This window comes from Myotis brandtii, unplaced genomic scaffold (genome assembly GCF_000412655.1).
Source record: "Myotis brandtii unplaced genomic scaffold, ASM41265v1 scaffold1095, whole genome shotgun sequence".
NCBI classification, from domain to species: Eukaryota; Metazoa; Chordata; class Mammalia; order Chiroptera; family Vespertilionidae; genus Myotis; species Myotis brandtii.
The window spans coordinates 93,136-93,961 of record NW_005353733.1 but is presented as its reverse complement, the minus strand read 5'-3'; the positions used below and the strand labels follow the sequence as shown (position 1 = coordinate 93,961).

Here is an 826-nt window from a genome sequence, read left to right as displayed (position 1 = left end):
GGGAGGTGCAGTTGTGGGTGCTCGGGGGGCTGTGCACCCCTGGGAGCTGTTGTCACCGTCTCTGAGCCTTGGAAGTGGGGGACTCAAGTTCAAGAACCGCCACATTTCAGCCACATGACCTTGAACCCCGTGACCTCTGGCCCCTCCATTCCCTTCTCTTGAATGTTGGGCGGCAGCTGTCACAGGGCGCTGGGCTGAGAGGGAGGCTCACGGGGGCTGGGCTGGGGCTCTGCTCTGCCCCTGGGGGCCAGGTGTCCTCAGGATGGGAGGGGCTCTCACCCACCATGCGGGGGGCAAAACCCGAGTGTTCAGGGGCCGTGGGTCCCGCTGACCTCTCAGCGGAGCTGGCCGGCTGGACCCCCGGGCTCCCCGGGTTCTGTCACTGGCTGGGACCTCGCAGGGCACCCACCACCCCAGCCGTTTCCACTGGGGCCCCTCCCACCACTCCCCCGGCTCATCTGCAGGTCTGACCCCCCACTAAACCCAGTTTCCCGGAGAGCCCTTGATTGGGCTGTACGTTCAGCGGCCTCTCTTTCTGTAAGTGCAGGAGAGGCCCTGGGGCCCCGTGAGGCCAGGGACTGAGCAGGGGCTTCTAGGAGTGGGGGGGGGGGGGTGAGGATGGGGACAGTCCCCAGGCCTGTCCTCTGCCCCAGAGCCAGGCCCCAGGATACCAGCATCACCAGGATCACCAGCAGCATCAGGGCCGCAGCAGGGGCGGGGCTGGGGGAGGGGGGCCTACCTGCTATCACGCAGCCGGGGCTGGTGCACATCTCCTCCTCCTGGGGCGCTTGGATGGCTGTGGGGCAGGAGCAGTGTGAGCCTGGAG

The 826-nt window shown here is 67.3% G+C and overlaps 1 protein-coding gene across 1 annotated transcript in view; it reads right to left on the bottom strand.

Annotated features, from left to right (window-relative positions):
- LOC102238816 (membrane metallo-endopeptidase-like 1) overlaps positions 1–826 on the bottom strand; it is a 24,590-nt gene that overhangs the window by 16,544 nt on the left and 7,220 nt on the right. Inside the window, exon 5 of the mRNA XM_014543616.1 lies at positions 740–796. Within this exon, the coding sequence (XP_014399102.1) occupies positions 740–796 (57 nt within the window). The remainder of the gene's footprint in view (positions 1–739; positions 797–826) is intronic.